Source organism: Hyperolius riggenbachi, chromosome 5 (assembly GCF_040937935.1).
Source record: "Hyperolius riggenbachi isolate aHypRig1 chromosome 5, aHypRig1.pri, whole genome shotgun sequence".
NCBI classification, from domain to species: domain Eukaryota; kingdom Metazoa; phylum Chordata; class Amphibia; order Anura; family Hyperoliidae; genus Hyperolius; species Hyperolius riggenbachi.
The window spans coordinates 80,684,132-80,708,775 of NC_090650.1; the positions used below are offsets into that span (position 1 = coordinate 80,684,132).

At 43.7% G+C, this 24,644-nt stretch overlaps 1 protein-coding gene across 4 annotated transcripts in view; it reads left to right on the top strand.

Annotated features, from left to right (window-relative positions):
• PRKAG2 (protein kinase AMP-activated non-catalytic subunit gamma 2) overlaps positions 1-24,431 on the top strand; it is a 421,795-nt gene extending 397,364 nt beyond the window's left edge. For all 4 annotated transcript variants that reach the window (XM_068235913.1, XM_068235914.1, XM_068235915.1 and 1 more), the window contains 5 exons: positions 5,238-5,403; positions 8,450-8,487; positions 10,234-10,380; positions 18,652-18,745; positions 21,123-24,431. In XM_068235913.1, the coding sequence (XP_068092014.1) occupies positions 5,238-5,403; positions 8,450-8,487; positions 10,234-10,380; positions 18,652-18,745; positions 21,123-21,154 (477 nt within the window). In that variant the 3' untranslated portion in view covers positions 21,155-24,431. The remainder of the gene's footprint in view (positions 1-5,237; positions 5,404-8,449; positions 8,488-10,233; positions 10,381-18,651; positions 18,746-21,122) is intronic.
• The last annotated feature ends 213 nt before the right edge of the window (positions 24,432-24,644 follow it).

Genomic DNA, 24,644 nt, shown 5'->3' on the forward strand with positions numbered 1-24,644 from the left:
TACAAGAAAGACCAGATCATGCAGCACAGTATGAGTACAAGGTAATGCTTGGTCACTGGAGGGGAGCATGGAGATTAGGCAAGTTAGGTTCACTCAGATGCATTGCATGGGTGTACAGTAATGGAGGTGCATGATCAGGTAGGACACAAAAGGAGGAGGACCCTGCCCAAAGGCTTACAATCTAGAGGGAGAGTTAAGGACACGAAAGGTAGGGGACCAGAGTTCAGCTGTGGGTTTAGAGCACTTGTGAGGGGTGTTGAAGGAGGGGGCTGCCCTAATGGGGGGGGGGGGTTAGGCGAAGTTCATTGTAAGAGTGGAGTGAGCGGCTAGGTGTGTACCTCCTGAGTAAGATTGGAATTGTAGGTTGGACAGGTTTTGTGGACAGATTTGTAGGTCAGACACAGTATCTTGAATCTGATTCTGGACTGGATAGGAATGAATGGCATACATGTTGAATGAGGAAAACACAGAGTAAGGCCTGGTGCACACCAAAAACCGCTAGCAGATCCGCAAAATGCTAGCAGATTTTGAAACTCTTTTTCTTATTTTTCTGTAGCATTTCACCTAGCATTTTGTGGTTTTGGGAAGTGTTTTTGGTGTAGTAGATTTCTTCTATTGTTACAGTAAAGCTGTTACTGAACAGCTTCTGTAACAAAAATGCCTGCAAAACCGCTCTGAACTGCCGTTTTTCAGAGCGGTTTGCGTTTTTCCTATACTTTACATTGGAGGCAGAAACTCCTCCGCAATCCAAAATCTGCAGCAGCCCGGGAGTATACGTTTCTGCTAAACGCCTCCCGCTTTAGTGTGTACCAACCCATTGAAATACAATACCCAAGCGTTTCCTCATCCGCAAGCGGAGCGCAAAATGCTGCCGAACTGCTCTGGTGTGCACTAGGCCTAAGTGGCAAGGCAGATGTTGGTTTCCAACAGGTAGATGAATTAGTGCTATAGAGGTCCCACTGCAAGCAGCAGTAACTAGAATAGCAGTTTCTCAAATAGGATTTAACTTTGTGGATCTCTGAAGGGGAGACCGCCGATATCTAAGTACACCTATACTTAACGCTGGTGCACACCAGAGCGGTTGTGGAGCATTTTCAAAAACGCTAGCTGTTTCTGCTTCAGACTGGCTCAAGTACCTGGACTCCTAGCAGAAGATCCAGGTGGCGGAGGAGGACAGCGAGGGACTGATTAGCCTGAAGGGGGCTGGAGGAAGCCCCAGGTATGTATAAAACTTTAATTTCATCTGTCTCAGGTTTACTTTGTTACACAGTAGGACTATACTCTCCATATGCTCCCTCCAGAGCTGCAGGGAATCCACTGAGAATGTTGTGCACATTGAACACAGAGGTGTTGTCTATCACCCATAAACCTTGTTCAGATTGTGCATGAAGAATGTGTAATAGAGGAAGAATCTCCTCATTCCCCTGCAGAGTACCTGCACATCATTCTTACATGTACCCACAGTTACATTGCCTAGGGCCTGATAGATGTTCTTTGTTCCGGTCTGTACCTTTTACAAGTACTCTTACCAAGGACTAGTTTTAGTCTAAAGGGAATAAATATAGTAGTCTACGTATCCTTCTCACTTCAGTTGTCTTGTAAAATTCCTAAGCGTTGGCAGTTAAGAGACGAATTTCACGTTACATACTGTTAATCAACAAAATTGTAATATGCAAATTAGAGGAGTCTGAGTCGGTGGAATCCTAAACTGGGGAGTCGGAGTCGGTGGATTTTTGGACCGACTCCACAGCCCTGGCTATAACAGACAAGCAGGTCTTGCATATCAAAGCAATGCTTGTGGGAGACCCAGATTATCTCTACCACACTGCCACCTAATGGTGAGGAATGTGACGAACACCAGGAGGAGCTGACACACACAGGAAGGCAATGCAATTATTATTTATTGTATTTATAAAGCGCCAACATATTACACAGCGCTGCACAATAGATACATAGGTTGACATACAAGGTAGGACATACAGGAAACTAACAACAAAACAAGATAATGCAAATTATTTGATAACAGTACAGTGTCATAGGTCAAAATAGAGACTGTTCTAGTCCACAAGAGGGGTGACTGACCGTAAGATTGCATAATCAAGCTGGAAACACTAGGAAGGAGGGCCCTGCCAAAGGCTTACAATCTAGAGAGTGTAGGGTGGAGACAATAGGCGCGTCTGTTAAGAGGGTGTCCAACAGAACACATTATGGTGCTGGTGTAGGGGGGTATGCGAGCATGAAAAGGGGAGTCTTGCGAGCTTGTTTGAAGGTGTTAAAGCTGGGGGTGAGTCTGGTGGTTGGTGGGAGCGAGTTCCAGAGAGTGGGGGCAGCCCTGGTGAATTCCTGCAATCGTGCATGGAAAGGAGATGTGCGTGGTGTGACTAGGCGCAGCTCATTGGAGGATCGGAGGGGGTGGGATGGTATGTGCCTGTGGACCAGATCAGAGATGTAAGTCGGGCAGGTCGTGTGCACTGATTTGTGAAATCTGGGGCGTGGACGTGAAACATGTATGTGTGATGTCTGTTTAAAGTCAGAAGTGAACCTGTGGTGTACGTTCATTCGCTGGTGGGGCATATGCCCTGTTTCTCCCACATTAAGTCCTAACCTAGTGCAATAGTCTACTTCTAAAAATGTGTGTGTGATAGAAGCCATTATGTTCTATTAGCATAATTAGCAGTAGAATTAAATCATGAATCACATATCTGATATAAAAGATCTGGCCAGAGTGTGTGCAGAGAAAAAGCCTGCTGCACTTTTATTTATTGTATAAGGCCTGGTACACACTTTCAATTATGATTGACCAATCACTGACTAATTTTTCCACCTACATGAGGTCAAACCGATATTGGGCTTGATTCACAAAACTGTGCTAACTGTTTCACACGGGTGTGCTAAACAGCACGTGAAGTGCCGTTCGCGGACTTTTGCGTGCGCAAAGTGCCACGATCGTGGACCTTTGCGCGCGCAAAAGTCCGTGAACGGCACTTCACATGCTAACTGTTTAGCACGGCTTTGTGACTCAAGCCCATTGAATGCAATGAGCAGATTGTGTAGATAAACCCTCCTACTACATGGAGGTGGTAAAATTGGTCAGTGATTGGCAAATCATAATTGAAAGTGTGTACCAGGCTTAACACTAAGGGGGTTGTTGTTGGTGGTTAGCAGTAACCGAGGGGAATCTAGAGAATGAGAAAGATCAGGAGCCCAACTTAGCAGTATTGTAGGTTGTTGGTTGATGTAATGTAAGAAAGTTTATACTCACAAAGGTGGATTGCAATCACTACAGAGCCTGTGTGAGGTAACCGTCCTCACTCGGGTTTCCAGGTCGTCTGTGCAGGTGCTGGTTGGTCACTTCTCCTCTTGGGGGAGTAAAAAACGATCAACTACTTTTAGGGGTACGGAACTAGACCAGAACGCTGGTGAAGGCTCCCAGGATATATGTTTCTGATGAACTTTGTATATGAGAGGAGGTATAAATCTGACCCTCTTGAAAGATGAACCAATATTATTGGAAAATATGTATTTATTCAGTTATGCACTAATAGGTACTTAAAGTGCTTAACCACTTCAGGACCACATGCTTACACCCCCCTGGTGAACAGGTTTTTTTTTTTTTTACTATTAAGTGCTCTGCAGCTTTACCTTTGTGCTGCAGAGACCTACAACTATGCACACACATGAATTCTCCCCCCCCCCCCCCCTTCTGCCCACCAACAGAGATTTCTGTTGGTGGGCTCTGATCGCTGCAGACAGTGTTTTTTTAATTATATATTTGTGTGGGGGTTTTTTGTTTTTTAAATTGCCCCCCCCCCCTCCACCACCACCACCGGCCAGCCAATGACAGGGATCGGCTGTCATAGGCATCAACCTATGAGAGCCGATTGCTTTTGCGTGTCCCCAGTACAGCGATGCCGTAGGTCACATCGCTGTACAATGTAAATGTACGATGTAACAGTCTCCTAGCGGTGATCACCGCAGGTAGACTAATGACAGAGCGGAGAAATCCCCTGCAAAACCCCGCCCCAGGACTTTACACCAATTGGCGTTACGTGGTCTTGGGGCTGCCACCTTGTGACGCCCAATTGGCGATAGGTGATCGCAAGGAGGTTTAACGAATAAATAGAATTTTTCCTATAATGTTGGTTTATCCTTCTGGCCAGTTTTACATTTGAGGTGTGCGGTGCCCTGCCCCCTGCCGCATAGCACCAGAAGGCACAAAATCACAAACCTATGACCCGCGGCAGAGTGCACCAACATGGTCATATGCATACTGCTGCCCCTCCATTCTGGAAAGGAGGTATGTCATTGGGATTCCCGGGTATCCCCATTATTCCTGTTGTTTCACACATGCACACCGCTGTCAACCTTTTTAAAAGATATGCGTTGCCCATTGACTTAACCACTTAAGTACCAGTGGTCTCTGCCGCCTTAAGGACCAGAGACCGCTGGTACGAGAACGACTGAATCCCTACGAATCGCCGGGCATACCCGCCGTCACCCCCGCACGTCGGGATCCTCAGGACGTACTCTGCCATCTCTGACGGCAGTCATATGAGCCGGTCAGGAGCCACTTTGATTGGCTCCTGACCATGTCTATCAATGTAAGCTAATGAGAGTGGCTTACATTGATAGACACGGCCAGGAGCAAATGAAATCGGCTCCTGACCAGCTCACATGGCTCTGCCGTCATAGAGACAGACAGAGCCTGTGAAGAAAATTCTGTTTGAGCGGTGTGATCGGTGGGGAGCGACAGAATCGGCAAATGCGCGCTGCGGACGGTGATTGAAATCTACGCCCTGCCAGCCAGGAGCCCACCAAAACGGGGCATAGATTTCAATCACCGCGGTCCTAAAGTCTGGTGGTAACAGCTGTTGACTTTGGGGCAGATTGGAGCACTCCTGCAACGCGACATGTTAGGTGTTCTATGCCCCATTGCCTTGCATTGTTGTTGCCTTACCGTGCGGTAGCTCAACGCACACTTGCATTGCAAGTGTAAAAGGGGCCTCGAGAGATAAGATTAATACTTCCTCTCATATTCAAAGTTATTATTTGTAAACAAATATACCGGTCACCTTCACCAGTGTTGTTATGCTATAAAAAGCCCTTACAGCACACTAAAAGGATACAAGAACTCTGATCTATCAGCCTAGAGAGCAGATTGTCATCAGCTTCTTTAATCATATGAGCCTTTGCATTGAACATTGCAATTATTATAGAGACTCTTTTTCTCTTTTCAGGTGTCCGAAATGCCAAAGCCCGCCTTCATGAAGCAGAACTTAGAGGAACTTGGGATAGGAACATACCACAACATTGCCTTCATACATCCTCACACACCCATCATCAAAGCTTTGAATATATTTGTAGAACGGCGAGTGTCTGCATTACCGGTGGTGGATGAGTCAGGTGAGTCACTGACTGTGTAATCTTAACAGCATTGTGTCACTGACCAAGACATTTTGACCAAACTGCTTGAGATGATCCATTAATCTACAATTCAAGCTTACTATTAAAAATATGTGCCAGTTAGGAGGTCAGATTAGGAGGGGTTTCCTTTAGGTGGGCAGATTTAGGAAAACCACTTGCCTAAATGCTAAGCCTTCAGAATTCAGTACCACTCAGTGTTGTGCTTCCCCAGAATGCCCTTAAAGTACACCTGAACTGAGAGGGAGATGAAGTCTGTGATATTTATTTCCCTTTAAACAATACTAACTGTCCTGCTGATCATCTACCTCTATCTTTTACCGAGGGGTGTTCACGCTAAGTGTTGCCTTAGAATCAATCAGCTAAGTAATTAAATATGAGAATCCCCCCCTTCCCCCCCCCCCCCCCCCAAAAAAAAAAAACTCCCAATCCTGCATCATTAAGAATGAGCCCGAAAAGACAGGCTACGTCTTTTTATACTGTAGTTAATCTTTTAAGATAAATATAGGGCTGCTTTGGCATGCCATAAAATGGAGCTGGATTTACAGCTTTAAACCAAGTATCCAGACAAAAGCGCATGTGAGTGGGGAGAATAAGATATGCGGACCTACTCACTGGTAGTGTTAATGCTAGCAGGTCCCTTGAAGTCTGTGTTAAAGAGAGCCTAAAGTGAGCTCAATTAAAAAAAAACTAGGTGATCAGGTAGCCTCCAAAACTGCTGCTCCTTTGGGCCGCAATGGCCCACTTTCACTTTTGTGACCTCTGGGTCACAACGCTGGAGTGAAGAGATTCATTCTCTCATTCACAGAGTGCAGGAAGGCGGTGGAGCAGCAGGGGCGTGGCCAGGGAGAGCTGCCCAATGGCAGCTCTGGAAACCCTGTAGCCCCTGGCAGGCGTTTTGAACAGGGAATCCCTCTCCCACATGGTTACCTCAGAGATAGCAACAGATATTGTCACTAATCTCTGGAGGCTATAGCACGGCAGTGGGGGAACACAGAGGCATGTCATGAGGCAGAGAACATGTCTCTGTGTCCCATCTGCCCCCACCCCCAAAAAAACACCTCGGGTTCTCTTTTTAAATACTTTGGCTGTTATGGTTTTGAAATATTTTTAAATGTTGTGCAGTTTCCACACGGCACCCAGTGTTTGGAAAGTGCAAGACAATACCAATATTGTATCCAATGGCTGTCAGCTTTATAGGACAAAGAGCTTTAGCGTATCCCAACAACCAGGGCTGTGGAGTCAGAGCAATGTTTGGGTACCTGGTGTCTGAGTCGGTGATTTCATAACCTGAGGAGTTGGAGTCCGATACTTTTTGTCACAACCCTGGTAAAAATTAGACTAAAGAGCGATTTTGGGGGTACCTGGAGTTAGAATCAGAGTCTTCATAAACTGAGGAGTTGAAATCTGATGATTTTTGTACTGACTTCACAGCCCTGCATAGAACTCCCCTCACTCATTTTCTTAGAGTGCAACTTTAATAGTTATTTATTTATTATTATTTATTTATTTTTTTGCTGCTCTGAGGCTTTTTCTTGTGTCCCCGGTCTTAATCTTTCTTGATGGTTCCCCATCTTGTAGAACAGATCTATAGTGTGACTTGGGAGCAAGCTTACCAGGAAGGCTCCCAAGCCTCTGTGGGAGCGCAGGCAGGCCCCTCATGTCTCACAACCTGCTGCACTCTAGAAAAAGCACATGAAACGTTTCAAACAAAGAAGAAAATGCCAAGTCCTTGGACTTTACTAAAATGTGGTCCATCAATGATTTGGTTCCAAATATTTTGCTCACAAACTCCAGGTGAAAGCTGCATGCACACCCAGAATATTTGCTTCTCTTCTGTGGACCAATAAGTAAATAAGCACTTATAGGTCCAGTTTAACAAAAAAAATTCACTTGTAAGGTTCATCTAACTTTTGACTTTTTCTTGCACTCTGTGAGGTAAATGAAATCATGATATAAGAGCTGTAAGCTTACAGGACTGTGTATAATGGAAATATTTATTACATATATTAAATTGTCATGTAATATCTCTTCTTTCAGGCTGGGTTCACATCAGATCGCAGCTACAACATGGATTCTGCATGTTTTCTCATTGTTCTAATGTTGTCTGTTTGTAATGGGCACTATGGGAGGCCTCTGGAGCCCGTACATGGCTCCAAACTGCAGAAAATGTTATTTAGTAGGAAAAATAACATGAAGAGAAGAATATTGGACAGAGGGTCCACTAGTGAGAATGGCTGTAGTCAGTCTCTATAGATTTTCATTGTTTCCATCAGGACTTTCTGTTCCCCCCCCACTCCGGCGGACACAATGGATGCCTTGAAAACAGACGTATCTTAGGGCCCATTTCCACTTGAGCCAGTGTGTGTCTATGAGATCCACGCCGGTACTTGCTCTGATGCCGAGATTGTATCCAAATCCTTGTCTTTAGGGGTGGGCAATGAGATGCAAATCATTTCAAGTTGATGCAGCATTATGCAAATTGTGTATGCACATTTTTACAGCTTGAAAATATAGCTGCAAACTTTGCATACAAAAGTCACATAAACCTGCATCAACTTGAAATTCTTTGCATCTCATTGACCATCCCTACTCACCTTTTGACATGCAATACTATAGGGATGTGCATGTAGGATTGGATTTTCTTGCTGCACTCTCTCCATTTTGTTCCTGACGTGCAAATTTGGAGGCAGCCTATTGATTTCTATAGGCTGCGCTTCCCCATCTGAGTTTGCATGCGGAAAACCGCTGAGAATCACCCCTAGTGGAGACAAGCCCATAATGGATGCTATACACCACTTCGCGTGTTGTTGCCATATCCATTTATCTGATGACCTCCATTGCTGGAAAACGGTCCGATCGTGTAAACCCAGCCTCGCTGTGGCCGCTCAGGCACACAGCATCTGAAAATTAATTTTGGTACGGGTAGATGCAAAATATGTAATCACAATACATAAACTGTATTTTTTTTATTAATTCATAATTCTATTTTTTATTAATTCATAATTCTATTTTTTATTTATTTTAGGGAAAGTGGTAGATATATATTCCAAGTTTGATGTTATTGTAAGTATACTTTCTTAATTTTTCCCTTTGCTCTTCGAATAATGCAGTCAACAGGCTAGGGAGTTTAAATATGTAAAAAATAAATAAATAAATATGCTACTTAAAGGACAACTATCATAAAAAAAATGTAGAATTACACATGTACATATACATAAAAAGTAAGTTTCTCCCATAGTAGAATACACCATAAATTGCTTTTCTCCTATGATCCTGTCCCTTACAGAAGGTAGTAAAAATCTGGCAGATCTGACGCCCCTTGGACCTTTCCATCTCCCCATGGGGGATTCTCCGTATTTCCCTTATCCTTTACAAAAGCATTCCTTAAAAAGGCTCAATACAAAGATGTTGGCCAGACTTGCTAATCTCTTGCACATAATTCTGGCCTTTAGACCGAGCATGTTCCATTCAATAAGCGCTTTTTAAAATAAAGAAAACCCTTGTAATCCCGCATGAGGAGATGGACTAGTCCAAAACTTGTCAATTTTACATCCTACTGTAAGTGACAGCAACATAGGGAAAAAGTAATTTATAGTTATTTTCACTTTGGACTAAATGCACATTTTATACATATGCATACACCTGGATTTATAAAAAAAAATGTTGTTAATGGTCCTTTTAATGCAACCGTGATGTGCGATTGCTAAAAATTATTTTATGCCTGGTTGCGGTCCTGATTCCCTACCTCTAATACTTAGACATTGGACCAGAACAGGCATGCAGATCAGGCATTCTAACTCTGATGGCTGCATGTTTGTTTACCATATAATTAACCTTTAGAAATGCCCTCCCCTGTACCCGCCCCCGCTTTGCAATCTTGCATCATTGAAACAGAGCCTGACATGACAGGCTTTGTCTTTTATACTGGAGGTATTCTTCAATCAATGATGCAGAGGTTGCCCAAAATAATCAACCAGATTTCAGCTACTGAATGAAGCAACTAAAAACCTTTGGAGCCAGAGCTTTCTGTCATGCTGCCCCTGCCCTGTGGAATGCCTTGCCAAACTTAATCAAGACAGCTCCAACCCTGGACATGTTTAAATCAAAACTGAAAAGCCACCTGTTTAGTCTGGCATTTATGATGGCATAACTTTTTTCTCCCCTGTACACATCACTATGTACTGATCTGAGACAAGCTTATGCCCTTTGGGTCCTACAGGAGAAAAACACTTTACAAATGTTTCATTGTTAAGCTGTTTTTGGACTGGGGTATTGCTGAACACAAGATAATGTTATGGGCTTTTCTAATCTAACAGAAGTGATGCACAGCTCACTACAGTGTAAGAGCAGCACTCTCTTAAATTAATGCACTGTTCTAAAAATATGGCTCTATTTAAAGTTGCATCCCACCCTGCCAGGAGAACTGGAACGTGTGAACAAGCAAAGTTCTGTTTTAATTACTGCTAAGTCTCTGCTGTGAAAACACCTGCTGTAGGTGATAAACCTATGAACTAAAATTGTGTTTTACAATATGTTAGCCCAATTATTTTGAACACTTATTAAAAAAAAACACTAGATCCTGATTAAATAGATTCTTTGTCCGCTTTACCTGTGGCAGTGTTGTTTTTTCTAGATCCAATCATTACCTGTCAGACTTTGAAGTTCTGAGCTAGGTTCACTGTTGATTTGTTGATCAGCTCCTCTTTGAATTGGATGCCTTTATTTCTATTTGTGGACTCTATTTCTCTTATTGCTGTCTCCTTGTAATTAACCGTACTTTTGATTGACAGATGCATAATTCATTTTCAGAACCTTGCTGCTGAGAAAACTTATAATAATTTAGACATCACAGTGACACAGGCACTGGAACACCGCTCACAGTATTTTGAAGGCGTAGTGAAATGTAATAAACTGGATACACTGGAGACTATTGTGGATCGAATAGTGAAAGCAGAGGTAAGACACTTGCTGTGCACCTTCAGGAAGGTTTTATTCCTGTAACAGTTGCTTTGTGATCATGTGATTGGAACGGTAAATGCCCCCGTGTGGCAAAAGTGGCCACAGTTTCTCAGGTTTTGTTTTACTGAAACTGATGGACTTATGCCTTTTTTTTAGCCTACTAAAATGGAAAAGCACATGGGCGATACCTCACTTACACTATGGACATCACAGGATTGCTAACGAGAACAGATTGCTGGTGAGATGCAGGCCAATCAATATCAACAGGAAGTACATTTGATTGGCCAAATACCAAGCTGCATACAATCGGCATGCCAGCTGGAATTATTTGCTTCTCATTGACCATCTCTGCTAACGAGCAGAATGATGGGCTCTGTATTATATGATGCACAGTCTATTCTGCGGTTTATTGAACACAATTGTAGTTTTGTGCAAATGGGTGATAATCACAACTACCTAATACTAAATGCAAGCCAAGGCTAGGAGGCGCCCAGTAATATATGCTTATGACACAATAAAATATGTAGGTAAAGGTTTGGTTCCGCCTTCAGACGAGGAGGACTCGCTATAATATTCAAGGGTAATTTTATTCAAGCACTGGACAGGTTTCTCCGCCCTCAGCGGCTTCCTCAGGTCAATAATAGTGCGATCTGGAGCAAATGGCAATCTCAGATCACACTGTTATTGACCCGAAGAAGCTGCTGTGGCTGGTGAAACGCATTGTCCAGTGCTTTAGTAAAATGACCTTGGAACATTCTTGTGAGTTGTCCTCATTCAAAGGTAGGACCAAACCTGTATATGAAAAACTTTATTGGTACAAAAGGATGGTTAAATCCACAGCTAGGTAAACTCCATTAAAACCCATTAAAACCACATAAGAAACAGGAGAGAGCGCTCCCTTACAAATGTTCCACTAGTCACCATGCGGTCAATGCACAACACCATCGCCCAGCCTCAGCTTATGCATATGGTGTCTGCCACCGTCCTGGTCTGACCATGTGTGGACCCGCCACCGACGCACACCTCAGAGGCCTCAAAAAGCAGCTGCGGAAAACTGTGGGTACTCAAAAATAGTGTAGTTATCAGCAATTGGTGGACACTTTATGTACTGTTACTATTGGGCATCTTCCGTATGTAGGACCTGTGTGAAAGTATGATGCCAAACTGTCTTTCTATTCAGGAAGATACGGATTCCGTGTATCAACAACTCTGACAAACTAGGTCTGCGGTATTGATGTATTACTCAAGATAGTAACCTGTGCACTCCATTTACGCTGTGACTGGGAGATTGATATAGCGTATGTCGCTAACGCCAAGCTGTCATACATTTACTCACTGCTCCCATGTATGTTGAGACCTCCAGTTCCGGGTAAGTGCCTCCCGCTCCAATGCTCAACTGACGTATCCCAGCTTTCAGCAGTGCTCAAGCTTGGTACAGCGAGCTTCTGCCCTCACCATCTCGGCTATGCTGGCGTCCAAACTTTGTCCTCACTGGTCCGCGGGACTCCCTCGGTAACCTGCTGCCGTTGCGCATGCGTTCGTGGGTCCAGCCGGCTTAGGGTCACGTGAGCGCTCACTCCTGTTCCTCCCTCCTGCTGACGCGTTTCGCCCCTCCCACCGGGGCTTTCTCAAAGCAATAGAGGGTTGTGGGATAGTGCAGTAACGGCCTTCTTATCTTCACAAAGGGCTGGGCGGGCAGAGCAGCGGTCCACCTCCTCATGCATAAAACATTATTTCGCATTGGTCAGACACTCCCTCTCGTAATTTAACACGGATACAAGTTCCTTTTCCTGAATCAATTAATGTGATCAATTTGACCCCCTTGACCCTTGATCAGGATAGCTTATCCCTGTTGGAAAAAGGTCTTACATTCGCCCCTATGTGTGGGGGAGATGAGTTCACGGTGTACCGCGACTTGTGTTTTTTCCTCAGACGTGTAGCCTTAAAACTCATGTTTGGGGGAAGTACGGGAGTTGGGGACACGCAAGATGGACTCACGGAAGCTATACCACATCTTGACCTGAATGATAGAGCAGTATTGAGAGATCTTGAATTATTAAAGGATGAATCAGGGGAAAATGAATACCCTGAGGCCTGTCTGGAAGTACTAAATCCCAACCCTACAGGAATTTAGAAAGAAGTCTAAATACATGCCCCCCTTGAATCACAAGTTAAAAACTTTTAGAGATCTGGTCCAACGAGATTTGCATTCGGTGAAATGGGTACCAATGAAAGGAAAGGACAATCTTACAAAGGGAGAGAGAGAAGCTTTAGAAAAATTAAAACAGAAGGATGACATCATCATAAGGGGAAGTGATAAGGGTGGTAATGTAGTGATCCTGACAGCTCGGTACTATGAAAGCGAATGTCTGAGGTTGCTGAGTGATCGGGATACATATAAAAAATTACAGGAAAATCCCTTTATGATGATTAAACAAAAAATTAATGCACTTGTAATAGAAGGAAAAGCATTAGGAATTCTTAATAAGGAGGAGGCTGCATTCTGTGAGGTCAACACATTTCGTATACCAATTTTTTACATCATCCCCAAGGTCCACAAGAACCTTGAATGCCCCCCAGGACGCCCGATTGTTTCGGGTATAGGGGGACCAATGGAGAACCTAGGCAAGTTTCTTGATGAGAAATTAAAAGGGATGGTGGAGGAACTTCCATCATTTGTAAAAGGTACTGGAGAAGTGCTTTTGGCACTGGATGGGTTCACCATCATTGACGATGATTTACTTGTAAGTATTGATGTGGAGGGACTCTATACTTCAATACCACATGAAGTTGGCCTAGCAGCAGCAGCCTTCTACCTGAGAGAATATTTCTCGGACTCCTCACTCCACAATCAATTCATTGTTGAAGCACTTGAATTCCTCCTTGAATATAACTGCTTTGCGTTTGATGGGCGTTTTTACCGCCAGGCCAGGGGCACGTCGATGGGGGCATCCTGCGCTCCGGCGTACGCGTGCCTCCATCTTGGACTGTGGGAGCGTCAGGATGTGTACCCTATGTGCCTCTTCCAGGAGCATGTGAAGCTCTGGCTGAGGTACATAGACGACGTGGTCCTGGTCTGGCGGGGGACAAAAGAGACTCTAGAGAAATTTGTGGATCAATTAGGTCATAATGACAGGAATTTGAATTTTACATGTCTAGGATAGACAGGAAATTTTTTTCCTGGACTTGAAAATTAGAAAGGAGAAAGTTAAATTGACAACGACGACATACAGAAAGCCCACATCGGGCAATACTTTGCTTCACTACAAGAGTCATCATCTGCCGTGCCAAAAAGTCTATTCCAGGTGGACAGTTCCACAGGTTAAAAAGGAATTGTGCAGCAGATGGTGATTTTGAAGTTGAGGCTGATGATTTACAAAAAAGGCTAGAGGTCAACTTCAAAATCACCATCTACTGCACAATTCCTTTTTAACCTGTGGAACTGTCCACCTGGAATAGACTTTTTTTGGCACGGCAGATGATGACTCTTGTAGTGAAGCAAAGTATTGCCCGATGTGGGCTTTCTGTATGTCGTCGTTGTCAATGTACCTTTCTCCTTTCTAATTTTCAAGTCCAGGAAAAAAATTTCCTGTCTATCCCAGACATATGTAAAATTCAAATTCCTGTCATTATGACCTAATCCACAAATTTCTCTAGAGTCTCTTTTGTCCCCCGCCAGACCAGGACCACGTCGTCTATGTACCTCAGCCAGAGCTTCACATGCTCCTGGAAGAGGCACATAGGGTTCACATCCTGACGCTCCCACAGTCCAAGATGGAGGCACGCGTACGCCGGAGCGCAGGATGCCCCCATCGACGTGCCCCTGGCCTGTCGGTAAAAACGCCCATCAAACGCAAAGCAGTTATATTCAAGGAGACAAGACAAGACAAATAACATTTATATTGCGCTTTTCTCCTTGCGGACTCAAAGCGCCAAGGAGGAATTCAAGTGCTTCAACGAAACGATGAATTGATTGTGGAGTGAGGAGTCCGGGAAATATTCTCTCAGGTAGAAGGCTGCTGCTGCTAGGCCAACTTCATGTGGTATCGAAGTATAGAGTCCCTCCACATCAATACTTACAAGTAAATCATCGTCAATGATGGTGAACCCATCCAGTGCCAAAAGCACTTCTCCAGTACCTTTTACAAATGATGGAAGTTCCTCCACCATCCCTTTTAATTTCTCATCAAGAAACTTGCCTAGGTTCTCCATTGGTCCCCCTATACCCGAAACAATCGGGCATCCTGGGGGGCATTCAAGGTTCTTGTGGACCTTGGGGATGATGTAAAAAATTGGTATACGAAATGTGTTGACCTCACAGAATGCAGCCTCCTCCTTATTAAGAATTCCTAATGCTTTTCCTTCTTTTACAAGTGCATTAATTTTTTGTTTAATCATCATAAAGGGATTTTCCTGTAATTTTTTATATGTATCCCGATCACTCAGCAACCTCAGACATTCGCTTTCATAGTACCGAGCTGTCAGGATCACTACATTACCACCCTTATCACTTCCCCTTATGATAATGTCATCCTTCTGTTTTAATTTTTCTAAAGCTTCTCTCTCTCCCTTTGTAAGATTGTCCTTTCCTTTCATTGGTACCCATTTCACCGAATGCAAATCTCGTTGGACCAGATCTCTAAAAGTTTTTAACTTGTGATTTAAGGGGGGCATGTATTTGGACTTCTTTCTAAATTCCTGTAGGGTTGGGATTTAGTACTTCCAGACAGGCTTTAGGGTATTCATTTTCCCCTGTTTCATCCTAACGCCGATAGGCGTCGGCGGGTCGTTAGTGGTATAGCATGGAAACGGCCGCTCGATCGAGCGGTCTTTCCATGCCAGTTCACGGAGACTGTCTCCGTGAACAGTGTGCGAGCCGCCGATCGCGGCTCGCACGCATAATGTAAACATGCGGGGAAGAAATCCCCGCTGTTTACATCACACGGCGCTGCTGCGCAGCAGCGCCGTGACGTAGATCGGCGATACCCGGCCTCTGATTGGCCGGGGATTGCCGGCATCTGATAGGCAGAAGCCTATCCTATCAGGCGCAGGACGGAACTCCGTCCTGCGCCACTCACAGGGTAAGGGAGAGGGAGGGAAAGCCGGGGAGGGCGGAAAGCACTCCGGAGGGGGGCTTTGAAGAGTCCCCCCTGGAAAGTGCGGGTAGCCGGCGGCGATCAGACCCCCCCAGCAGGACATTCCCCTAGTGGGGAAAAAAGGGGGGAAGTCTGATCGCCCTGGCTATTTCCTGATCGGTGCTGCGGGCTGGAGAGTCCACGCAGCACCGATCAGAAGAAACTACCCTGGTCCTTAAGTGGTTAATAATTCAAGATCTCTCAATACTGCTCTATCATTCAGGTCAAGATGTGGTATAGCTTCCGTGAGTCCATCTTGCGTGTCCCCAACTCCTGTACTTCCCCCAAACATGAGTTTTAAGGCTACACGTCTGAGGAAAAAACACAAGTCGCGGTACACCGTGAACTCATCTCCCCCACACATAGGGGCGAATGTAAGACCTTTTTCCAACAGGGATAAGCTATCCTGGTCAAGGGGGTCAAATTGATCACATTAATTGATTCAGGAAAAGGAATTTGTATCCGTGTTAAATTACGAGAGGGAGTGTCTGACCAATGCGAAATAATGTTTTATGCATGAGGATGTGGACCGCTGCTCTGCCCGCCCAGCCCTTTGTGAAGATAAGAAGGCCGTTACTGCACTATCCCACAACCCTCTATTGCTTTGAGAAAGCCCCGGTGGGAGGGGCGAAACGCGTCAGCAGGAGGGAGGAACAGGAGTGAGCGCTCACGTGACCCTAAGCCGGCTGGACCCACGAACGCATGCGCAACGGCAGCAGGTTACCGAGGGAGCCCCGCGGACCAGTGAGGACAAAGTTTGGACGCCAGCATAGCCAAGATGGTGAGGGCAGAAGCTCGCTGTACCAAGCTTGAGCACTGCTGAAAGCTGGGATACGTCAGTTGAGCATTGGAGCGGGAGGCACTTACCCGGAACTGGAGGTCTCAACATACATGGGAGCAGTGAGTAAATGTATGACAGCTTGGCGTTGGCGACATACGCTATATCAATCTCCCAGTCACAGCGTAAATGGAGTGCACAGGTTACTATCTTGAGTAATACATCAATACCGCAGACCTAGTTTGTCAGAGTTGTTGATACACGGAATCCGTATCTTCCTGAATAGAAAGACAGTTTGGCATCATACTTTCACACAGGTCCTACATACGGAAGATGCCCAATAGTAACAGTACATAAAGTGTCCACCAATTGCTGATAACTACACTATTTTTGAGTACCCACAGTTTTCCGCAGCTGCTTTTTGAGGCCTCTGAGGTGTGCGTCGGTGGCGGGTCCACACATGGTCAGACCAGGACGGTGGCAGACACCATATGCATAAGCTGAGGCTGGGCGATGGTGTTGTGCATTGACCGCATGGTGACCATTGGAACATTTGTAAGGGAGCGCTCCCTCCTGTTTCTTATGTGGTTTTAATGGAGTTTACCTAGCTTTGGATTTAACCATCCTTTTGTACCAATAAAGTTTTTCATATGCACATGTAGGACTCTCTGGATTTATATTTTTTAGTATGCTTTGTCTCCCAGATAAGTCCTCCTCTATTGAGTGGTGCGGTTGTGAAGAGGAATAGCTCGCAACTTTATTTCCATTCCAACCCTGTATATACATATTTTGTGTCATGCGTATATACTAATGGGCGCCTCCTATCCTTGGCTTGCACCATCTATCCCTTTGGCAAGGGACACCGGCTGGTGGAAACTCATTCCGACTGGCTTTATCTGGAGCTGCGTCCTATTTATAGCGGCTGAGAGGAAGCGGCACCTTTCCTCATGTTCATTGAGTGGTTGCTTCTTGAGCAACCCAATTTTGTGAGTATATTATCACTATTACTACTCCTCCTCAACCTAAAACGACCTACTACTAGGGATGATCAAGGAGATGCCAATTTTTCTGAAATTATGCACATTTTTATGCAAATGTATGCAGTTTGAAAACGGACCAATCAATTTAAACTCAGGTTTAAATCGATTGGTACATTTTCAAGCTGCATATAATTTGCATACAAATTGGCATACATTTGCATCAACTCGGAAAAATGTGCATATCTGTGATCATCCCTACCTACTAAATCAAATTGGGCTCCCAGTAGCTTTGTGTTTACCTAATACTAAATGCTTTTATCACAAGCCCACTATGCCATCACAGACATCATTGGCAATTTTATGGCCTGTGCCTTCCATCACTTGAATTGATTATTTCCAATCACTTTTCTGTGTCCAGCTAAAGCATTTAACTCAAACTGCAATTTGGGTTTAATTGCAGTCTGTGCCCATGCTCATGAGAATCTGTGCTTCCAGTATACAACACAAATCCTTATACTAATAGGAAAAACATTGGTTAACGCAATCAAAAACACTGGGAAAGTGAACACTACTAATTAACACTCTTAATGGTACTATAGTACCTAAAACGTAACTTTTAATAAATAACAAAGTAAAATAGGGCCATCAACCCCACCACTAATATGGGGGAAGGATGCCACACCTATATAACATGAGGTCAGATGACTGCTAAGCACATTGTACATTAACGCAGTTTGTAGTCATGCAGCCAAATAAAAATTAGCATGTAACAATTTGTCTTTAAGAGCCAGCTCTGACCTGGGCTATGCTTTGTCACTGTTACAATGCGCTTTTGAGCACTGCACCTTATTTATTTTCCTGACGAAGCCCTAATCAATTTAATGGCTGAAACATGTTGAATTTTGATGGGTGATTTGTATGGGAGTGGTTTATTAATGTACCAGTAGACGCCGGTCTCCTTGACTTGGCTTGCACGTTCAAACTGTATTGCTTTGGACTTAGACTACTGATGTGCAGCCAGGCTACCTTATAGACAAATTGCTACATGCTAATTTTTATTTGACTGCATGACTACCAACTGGTTTAATATAGTTGTTATGGGGTGTTCTTCTATTAGAAGTATGACAGTTTACATCCATATCCTATATAATAGCATCATTGTGTATATATACATATTACAATGTGCTGTAACAAAATCTACAGCTTGAAATTTTAACATCTGTTGGCAAACTCTAGGAGGGAGTGAAATGAGAATCTTCTTCTTTAATAATGAAGGTTCTACGTTTCATCCTTTCAGGAGGCGTAAGGTCTGTGACTTTGTATTTCCTGGCTGAAGCATGCACTTACATACTGCGATTGTCTTGTTGTGTTGCAGGTGCACAGACTGGTAGTTGTGAACGAAGCACATAGCATTGTGGGAATCATCTCTCTGTCAGATATTCTGCAAGCACTGGTGTTGTCTCCTGCAGGTAATTCTGGGAAAGTCATAGGATTATAGTGTGTATTTAGGCTGGTTTTACAGTGGGACGTTACAGGCGCACGTTAGAGCAGCCTGTAACGCACCCCAACGCACAGCAATGAAAAATCAATGGGCTGTTCACAGTGCCCACGTTGCGTTAAATTGTAACGCAGCATGTCTAACGTACTGCATGCAGTACTTTACACGCGGCTAAGCCGCGTTAGACGGTTTGCACATGCTCAGTAGGGGTTTTGCTTCTTCATTTTATGGGCGGGGAGAGGCCGCTACGTAGCCAGGCACATGGTTACTTATTATTCACTGCACTTGCAGTGTTTACATCCTGGAGCGGCTGCGAATTGGCTGGCGGGACCACGTGATGCGGAGAGCTCCGCTCACGTGGTCTCCGAAGTGCCTCCGACAGAGCAGGCGCACCAAGAGCTGCTTGTAACGCGGCTCTTGTTAGCGTCCTACTCCAACACCACCAGGCGTTGCGTTAGGGGCACATTATGCGACCTTAACGACCCCTCTAACGCAACGTCTTGGTGTGAAAGAGGCCTTACTCTGTTCTCCAGGTAGCAGCAGATGTTTACTTTACATGAGTGATTCATTATAAATCTGCTATACCATTTCCTATTTGCTGCGCCAGCTGAATTTATATGAACTTATAAGGGGAAGATTCTCTGAGCTAGCAGCACTAATCAAAGCTGACCCCAGTTTCATTGGGGTTAAATAGTTAGAGCTAGGGGTGGGGCATGGCCATACAGGCAGAGGTTTCCCGAAAGACCTTCCACAGGCTTCAAAATCATGGCCACTGCCAAACTGTTGAGAAGGGGGGCGGGGCGTCGCCTCTGCCCTGAAGACATCAGGACAGGTACGAATTTCACCCAGCAACATGCATAGGCTCTGTCAATTGTGTCTCAAGTACTTTATGTTGTACCTATGAAAAATACGTGTCTCTAAGGGCTCGTTCACACTAGAGGCGCTTTTGCCCAATTTTAAGTGCGGGCGGTTTTTCAAAAACGCCCTGAAAGCGCTTACACTACAATTCTCTATGAGACGGTTCACATCTGAGCGGTTTGTTTCCGATCCGCTCAGAAAAACGATGCATGGGGCATTTTTAAGGCGACTCCACCTCAATGGAAGGTATAGGAAAAACGCAAATGCTCACAAAATCGCTCTGTGCAGTGATTGCGTTTGCGTTTTTAAGAATAAATACATTGTATTTATTCTTTTCCGGATCGAAGAGTTCACTCCTGACTGACGTTAGGAAGTGAAAAACCGCAATCGCTCGGCAAAACCGCTTAGAGAAGCGGTTCTCAAAAAACAAACAAACAAAAAAAAAAAAAAAAACAGTGCGCAGGTAATCGTCAGGAATCGGAAACAAAAAAGCGTTAAAAAAAACCCGCCAAATGCAAACGGAATGCAATGTGATCAAGGTCTCTGAGCGTTTTGCGATTTATTGGCATTTTTTAAAATTGCTCCCATTCTGTTTCATTAAAATCGCAGGAAAATCGCCATTTTCACGTATGCGATCGTGAAAAATCGATTTTTCTGTGATTTTAATGAAAGTGAATGGGAGTGAGATTTTAAAAAACTTAAATCAATCGCAAAATGCTCAGAAAAGTGCTTCTAGTGTGAATGGGCCCTAAAGGTGGCCAATCTGTGAAGGCTGCATCATTTTATTTTTGCCACTAGAGGGGAGCAGAACACTGACTGAGCGGCATTACTCTGCAGTGCAGTACTACTTTCTCTTTCACTTCAGATTGTTTATACGGAGCTATGGACAGGTTGAACTGTATTTATTTATTTAGCAATCTGAACCAGAGTAATGCTCGGGATTAACACCAGGTAGGTTATTATTGATTTACCATCATTGTTTTCAGTTGTACCGTACAAAATAAAAAGCAAACATGAATATGGTCTTCTCAATGTTATGTCCTGTAAAGATACACACCTCCTTTGGCCTAATCTCCCAGCTTTGTCCTAGTAAAAGTCAGAAATCATCTAGATCAGGGCTAACCAAACTCCAGCCCTTAAAGGCCGAGGTCCTCACATTTTTGGAACTGCTCAAATTAATTGAAGGGACTGAATCAGGAAAGATGTGATCTACCAAGTAGGGCACATTTCTCTGTCCATCCTTATGGATATGGCCCTTGAGGACTGAAGTTGGACAGCACTGAGCTAAATGGGCAACAATAGATGGTGTAGGCACGTCAGTAGCGATTTTCAGTGTGGAGTCTAAAATGTAGGCATATTGCATTATTGATCATCGTCGTAAGCACAGTTTACTAAAATAACTCCAACTCTCCTTTTAGCAAGTACTTTTTCCTAAAATATGCTTTACAAGGTAACCTTTTATTTTATTTTTTTCTGGTAATGTATTGCAGGTGCCAAAAGGAAGGAGAGTGAAGCAGACTGACTTGCCTGATCCCACACCTATTGTTATCCATTTTTCTTAGAAGAACTTGAATGATGTTTTCGTGTCAAACTTTTGCCTAAGAAACATTGACTGCAATAGCTGAACAGATTGCTCTGGAGGATGGTTGAAGGTCTGGATTGGAAGGGCATGGTGGCCTCATTGTTAGCTGCTTCTCAGCACCATCTTGGGTGGGAAGACACAGGACGATACATAGATCGAATGATTGATTGTTAAATGGTTCATTTTTTATCTTTAGTTTGACATATCAGAAGAGATATCTGGCCTACTCTCAGAATTCCTGACCTCTTGGGCAAAGTTTTAAAGTATGGTCTTAGGGTAGCGTGCAATGTTCTGATATGTAGGATCTGGCAACTGCAGTGGATAGGGTTATACAAAGCATTGCACTGTACTGAATGTGAAAGACATACAGGTTACACTTAATGTACTGTTGGAGAGGTGAAAATGCTTGGCTGGCTAGGCACCACTCCAGTTGGAGAAGCAGGTAAACATATCTGCCCTGTATGACCAGACCCAGCTTAGGCTTTTGGAGATACATGAACCAGTTCTAATACTTACCAGTTTCATATATAGGCCCAAAGATCCACCAACGTAGAAGGAACTGCTTTCCCTGCCTGATGTGTAGGACCATATTGAATGTTTTTACTATTGTCTAGGTTACAGAAATGTGAATCTTGCTAAATAGCACTATAATTGCAAAGTTCATGTTAACACAGCATTGATTATATTGTCTTTGAGGGCCTCCAGTGTTGGAGGTCTTTGAGACTTTGGTGTAAAGACCTCATAAATATCCCCACCAACAAAATGGCAAGCAGTGTCACATTGTTTGTGCCTTACGCTCTGTGTATATTCCTAAAGACGCTGTAGTGCAGAGAGGTGACACCAATGGGCCTGTTCTGTTGTGCCCGAAGTGGAGGCATGGGGGAATCTTCTAAGCAGTGACACGAGATCCCTGTAAAACTGAAACTGTCCAGAACAGCCAGTTTTGAGCAGTGGGCTTGACTTTTTATAAAGCTAAGAACTGCTTGAATCACCTGTTAATTGGCTGTATGTTTCACTCGACCCACTGTGCAAGGTAGTCCTGCTCACAGGTCTCATAAGAAGACTCCGAAGCTGATCATTGTTGGACTTTATGAAACTTGTGACTGATCCGTATGGATGGGGATCAAGTTGTACACAGCGCGCTAAGTGGGTACAAAATAACTCCATATAAATCTAACCCTAAATTAAAATAAAACACAACAGGGCTCGGGATGACTAGTTCAGCATAGCCCTGCATTGCTTTTCATTCTTCTCTTGCAAGGTATCCATCATGATCTTTGGGCTTATTGCTGCTACATAGCTGCAGCAGTCCTAACTCCCATAGAATAACACAAAGCAGTGTGTGCCTTAGGTTTACTCTATGGAAAGTAGGACGACTGATAATTGATATATCAGTGCTGAACAAGTCAGCACTAGCCCCTGCTGTGGGTTGTTGAAATCTACCTTTAGAACCAACCAGTTTAGCTGAGCTTCTGCAGATAACTACATGAGCATAATATAAATTATTCGGTAAAGTAGCTGAGCTAGTTATTGTGCAAACACCCCTTGAACCCCTTTGTCTGGTTGTATTTAGCCCAATACTTGATCCAAGCACTGCTGAGCGTGTTATCAATCAACACATATAGTTTTTTTTCAGCTGTTAAAGGTCCTCTTTATTGCAGGCAGAGATTGCCCAATTATGAGCAAGACCATTATCATTATCCATTGAGAAAGAATAAGTTTAATTCCACTTAAGAACAGTGGATTTGGTCATCCTTTTCTGATCCTGTCCCCTGCCTGAAATGTCTTATAAGATATATCGGTACATCGTTCAGCTACACAAAAACTAAAGCTGCTGTCAAGTGAACATTTTTATTGGCTTCCCAAACCCCCTCTGGTCATGTAAGCATAGTATAACAGTTCAAAAATATCCCTGAAGACCTTTTCATTGCAGAGCATGAGAACCTACCATTTTAACTTCTCTCCCAGGTGGTATCTGGCTTCTCATTGGAAGAGGTTTAAAGCAAGCAGCTCAGCCACGGGTCAGTTCGTCTCAGCACCGTAGCCGGCAGGCATCTCGTAGTTGAATGTGTTAAATTTTGGAAATCTGGCACCCAGCTGGTCATTTTGGGTGCTCGATGCGAGTAGTAGCTGATCTAAAACCATTAAATTCTATTTTGTAGGTGGGGGGGGGGGTTTAAGGTTAGGAATTAGGTGATGGTGGTGGGGTTCTCAAGGTTAGGCACCTCAAGGGAGTTTAGGGTTAGGCAATGGATGGAGGGGTAAAGGTTAGGATAATTGCTGGGTAGAACAAGGTTTTACTTTTAGGGGCTGATCTCTGCGCCCAACTGATGTGGTGCTATGGTAACACGTACTTGCTCAGCCACACCTGCCCTCCCAGAAGACATGGTCTCTTATGACAACATGGACCGAAGAGTTGCCACTTCTGGTTTCAAGAAAATGGTGGTATTGATGGGCATTTTTAAATTGTTTTACTACACTTGCATGACTAGAGCAAGAAGGAAGAAAACAAGGAGTCTAATTACAAATAGAAAACTCTCACTGGGCAAAGCCTTTAAAACCTCATCAGACAAAAATGGGAACTTTTTAAATAAGTTAGTTGGTGTTTATTGGGCTTGGCAGCCATTAACATGACCGTTGTCCGAGAGTTTTTTCAATCTGTGTTACACATCTAAAGCTCACACGTATGAGACACTGAACAAGAATAGGTTTATTTATTTTTTATGTTGAAGCTTTGAAATATTTTCACCCAGTTGGTGGACAATAAAAGAATTCACCATATCGATAAAACGGTTGCATATTTTCCATTGTAGATTTGTTTATAATAGTGTGGCTGGAAAAAAAAAAAAAAAACCGACCTCTATCCTTGGATTGTCTTGCAGCTTGCTACAACATATACTGTACTGTAATGTAAATAGGTAGTTATTGAAGATACAAAGTGCCACAGAAACTTACCTATATAAATATATAAATATATTTTTTGCATAAACTATAAAATCATGTTTGTAAGATTTTGATTTCTTTTTGTAAAGATGACTTTTTTTCCGTATTGTTCTCACGTTTGTTTGCTAAAAATGTATTGGGTTTCTTTTAATGTTGACACAAAGGAAGGTAAATACTGCTGATTTAGCGGGTTGTCCTAAGGTGACAGAATGCTGCCTGTGTTGTGAGGTGCACACTTTACACAGGGCAATAAAGAGATTGCTTGTCTTCTGTATTCTCACTTTCACTTGCTTTCAGTGATCTTACTGATGGAAAACTCATACTAAAGCAGCATGGAGCTCACACTAATATGCAAGTTAAAAATTATTATGCTTTTTGTCCCTGGTGAGTCCCCTTCTGGGTTTTTTGTAACCCCTCTACTCCTCTGGAGGAAGTTTTTCGTTAGTGTTAAGCAGGCCATACACTGGCCCGATTTGCGCCCGTTTCG